A 3767-nucleotide genomic window follows, 5' to 3' on the forward strand; every position below is an offset into this window, starting at 1 on the left:
CCCGCGCGGGAGACGGGGTCTGTGCTAGTGCTGCGCCTGCCGGCATTGCACAGGGAGCCTTATCCTCTTATGGAAGAGAGATGTTTGCAAATGCACCGCAGCTCCCTGGCCGTCCTGCCATGAGCCTGCTCCCTGCCACCCCCGGCAGCAGCACGGTGTTGGCTTGAGGGCGGTCCCAGCCAAAACCTGTGGAGGCAGGCATGAGAATATGTTGGGGTTTGGTTTCTTTTTTCCTCATGTCTGTTCTGCCAGCAAAGGAGAGTTTTTGCTCTTTTTTCATGCATTAAGTGCTCCTTCCTCTAATCCTTGGGTTTTTGGGATCACAATCCAGTGAACTGAAATTATGTATTTTCTGTGTGGGGTTTGTTTTTTTTTTTTTTAACTGATGGGTTTGCTGTAGTGTAAGCTGATGCATTCCTTTCCCTGTTCAGGCTTGTTTCCATGGTGCTCTCCCTCCTGCTCCGCTCCTGCTCTTCCCTCACCCCTGCAGAGCTGGGTGCTGGGGTGCTCAGTGTTACACCTGAGCTACAGCCAGCCTGGGGCAGGGGGTCTGTGCGGTGGTACTAAGGCTGAGGAGTGACAGCAGACAGTGGCTGTGAGCGTCTGTCAGTGGTGTACATGGCATTAAGACAAGCAGGTGTCATTGTAGATCATCTACACAGAGGAGACGGCAGCAGCGGAGCAGCAAGATACTGTGACGTTTGGCTCCAAACGTATTGCAGCCATTACTGGATACTGCGATGCTGTAAAGATGGTGGGAACTGGGAGGGGGGCTATGCGCAGTGGGAGGTGGCTGCTAGCTCTGGTACCGTCTGTCTGAGAAAGGCAGCATGAGCCAGTGAAGGATATTTAAGAAGGTAGAGAAGTAAGTCTGGGACCGAAGATGGCTCTAGCAGCAATGGGATGAGGTGAAGCTGCAGAAATGAAGCTGCAAATCACAAAAATCAACAGCCTGTTTCTTTGTGTATAAAATCTCATGGTTAGAGCCTGCACAGATACTGGAGTTCTTGACTTTTGCTTTGGCACTTTATTTACCACTCGGTGTCAGTCGGTGCTTTAGGAGTTTAAATGCCACTGTGGATCTGGCCTGTAGCTTCAGACGGGAGGGACATGAGTGAAAAGCCATAACAGGAGGGGAAGGAGGACAGGTCCTTTCCACCTCCGACCTCTCAGGTAGTTCTGCACCCGACCCTTGGTGGGGTCCCATAGGCAGTGCCCTGGGCAGGCAGGTGGACATCCAGCCGTAATGTGCCTTGCTGCTCAACCCTAGTGGGGATGCTCCCCCCAGCCTCTCAGTGCAGCCGCCCACGGTGGCTTCCCCCAGCTCCGGAGCAAGCCATGGGGGGCTTTGCACTAGCCAGCCCTCCGGCCAGCCGGCCAGGCCGCACAGGTCACTGCAGGAGCCGTGCCTCTATGTGTGCTCTGCTGCTCCCGGGCCGGGCAGAAAGCATGGCATCAGCGGTCAGGGCTCACAGCAAGGTGGGCAGCGAGAGGCTCGGCTTGGTTGATTAAATTGAAATTGGAAGGGAAAACAGCACCACGTCTTTCGGTGCCAAAGGAAAAGGCAAGCAGCTGCGCTGTCCTTTTTGGTAGTTGATCTTTAGTGGGAATGAAGAGGAGCGAGAAGAGACTTGGGATGCAAAGAAAAGGGGCTTTGCAGCAAGTGCTCCGCTTCCTCTCGGAGAAGATCACCTCGAGAGCGTTAACAGCAATTTTCCTCATCAAAATTGAGTGCTCACAGCAGTGGTTCCTGTGGCTCCTCTCTGAGCTCTAGTAGCTTTTGCTTCTCTGGAGTATTTTCTGCCCTGGTGGGTGTCAGGCCGGGCCATGCTCAAGCGAGAGGCCACCCTGGGCAGTTTGCTGTCTCCTGTGCTGGCAGCCTCTCTGGGTTTGGGGAAAGGTCCTGGCTTTTACCTGCTGACTCTGACTGCAGCAGCGCTGCCCGGAGCAGCTCGCTTGGAGGGAGGTGCCATTATGCTCACTTGTGTGCGAGCCTGCTGACAGGAGCGGTGGCAAACGGACGTTTTGGCTTCAGATAGAGGCCTTGCCTCCGAGCTCCAGCACGGCGGCTGCCTCCATCCCCTCATTCCTGCCCTCTGCCTCCTCCGCTACTCCCCTGCCCAGTAGCAGCCAGTGATTCCCCGCCACAGTTCACGTAAAGGTGTGTGGACTGGCTCTTTCCCCCCTTCCTCACCAGGACAGCCTTATTCCCCTCCATGCCAGCATCCCTGTGTTGACAGCGGCAGCCGGCATGATTGTTTTGTTTCTCCATTTTAGAAAGCAACCTTCAGGTATCTACAAAAGAGAGCTCTGTGGAGATTGCTGGCGGTGCTGACACAGCCATTGAGTGCAGGATCGTGTTTGCCCAGAATAATTCTCAGTTTGCCGTTACCTGGTACCTCCTACCTCCTTCTCCAGCAGATGCAACGCCCTTGCGAATCGTAAGGGCCAACTACAGCAACATACTGGAGTACGGGGCTGAGTTCAGCTCTCCTGCACAAAAGTCCCGGTTCCTGAGCCAGAGGCTGTCCAGCAATGTCTTCTGGCTGCGGATACTCTCTGCAAACCCCAGGGACCAGGGCAGGTACTACTGTGTGGTAGAGGAATGGCTCTGGCTGGTGGACGGCTGGTACAACCTCGGAGAGAGAGCATCGGGAAGGACCACACTGGAGTTCAAGCTCCCAGGTGAGCGGCGGTTGTCTCTTGTGTAGCTGCTTCTGGAGAAGGTTGGATCAATTTATGACGGGGGCCCTCGCCAGGCCTCTCCTAAGCAGGCAGGGTTTAAGGGGAAGCAGCAGCTCCGGCGCTGGGTCTGAGACTTAGGCATGCAGGAGGTGTCAGTGCCTCTCAGATGGAAATAGGCCAGTAAGAGGATTTACTACATCTTCCCAAACAAGTCAAGCTGGTGTTTTTGCCATGGGCAGATGATGTCTAATGCTTCGTAACAAAGTAAACCGTGGTGTTTTCTTTTTCCTCCCTCCAACACGTGGTGCACTTGGTTGTTGTACAGTGCTGTGAATAAGAGAAGCAGCCCTTTCCTGGTACTCCCAAGCATCTTGAAGTAAGATGCAAAGTTTTCCCTACCCTTCTGCACATAGCCACAGAGAACAAGGCTGAACGCTCAGCTGCGCTCACCTTGGGCACTGCACCACTGGGGTGCACGGTGGGTCTCCCTGGCTCAGTCCTTCCCCCTCTCAGCATGACATGGCTTGTGGCTGCAGCCCTAAATAAAGTGGATCAGAGAATTCCAGCTCCCTAAATAGCTTTCAGTCCAATGGATGCCTTATCACTTATTTGGAAGGGGTGGGAAATACTACAGCAGGGGGTCTCAAGATGATGGCGGGGGGAAGAGCACACCCCAAGGGGGAGAATGATTCACAGGAGCGCGGGGGCCGGGGGTGTCCTGCAGAAGCTCTTCCAAGAACCCATCCCAATTCCCTACGTTTCGCTCCGGAAAATTTTCCGTCAGCCTGCGGGTGCAGACGGGAAGATTTCTACAGCAGTGCAACGCCGCAACGTCTCTTTCTGCTTGCACCCCGCCCCAGAGCACGAACTGCACCTGGAGAAAACCAACCACAGCATCTCGGCGAGGCAGGGGGGGGGGGGGCGCGGCGCCCCCCCCCCCCCCCCCCCCGCCTCTCGGCCACCTGGTTTCGGAGGGAGGAAAGCGGCTATGCCAGGCCCCTGCTCACCCTCCACTGCGACGGTGCCATCGAGTACCCCTGGGAGAGCCTGGCCGGGAGGCTGCACCTCCGCCGCCCTGCCGC

General features: G+C 55.8%; 1 protein-coding gene across 1 annotated transcript in view; it reads left to right on the top strand.

Moving 5' to 3' along the window:
• Window positions 1-3767, top strand: part of LOC104627540 (immunoglobulin superfamily member 2-like) — a 16096-nt gene that overhangs the window by 9397 nt on the left and 2932 nt on the right. The window contains exon 7 of the mRNA XM_010295840.1: window positions 2278-2685. Coding sequence (XP_010294142.1) covers window positions 2278-2685 — 408 coding nt within the window. The remainder of the gene's footprint in view (window positions 1-2277; window positions 2686-3767) is intronic.

The sequence above is a fragment of the Phaethon lepturus genome, unplaced genomic scaffold (genome assembly GCF_000687285.1).
Source record: "Phaethon lepturus isolate BGI_N335 unplaced genomic scaffold, ASM68728v1 scaffold14021, whole genome shotgun sequence".
NCBI lineage: Eukaryota > Metazoa > Chordata > Aves > Phaethontiformes > Phaethontidae > Phaethon > Phaethon lepturus.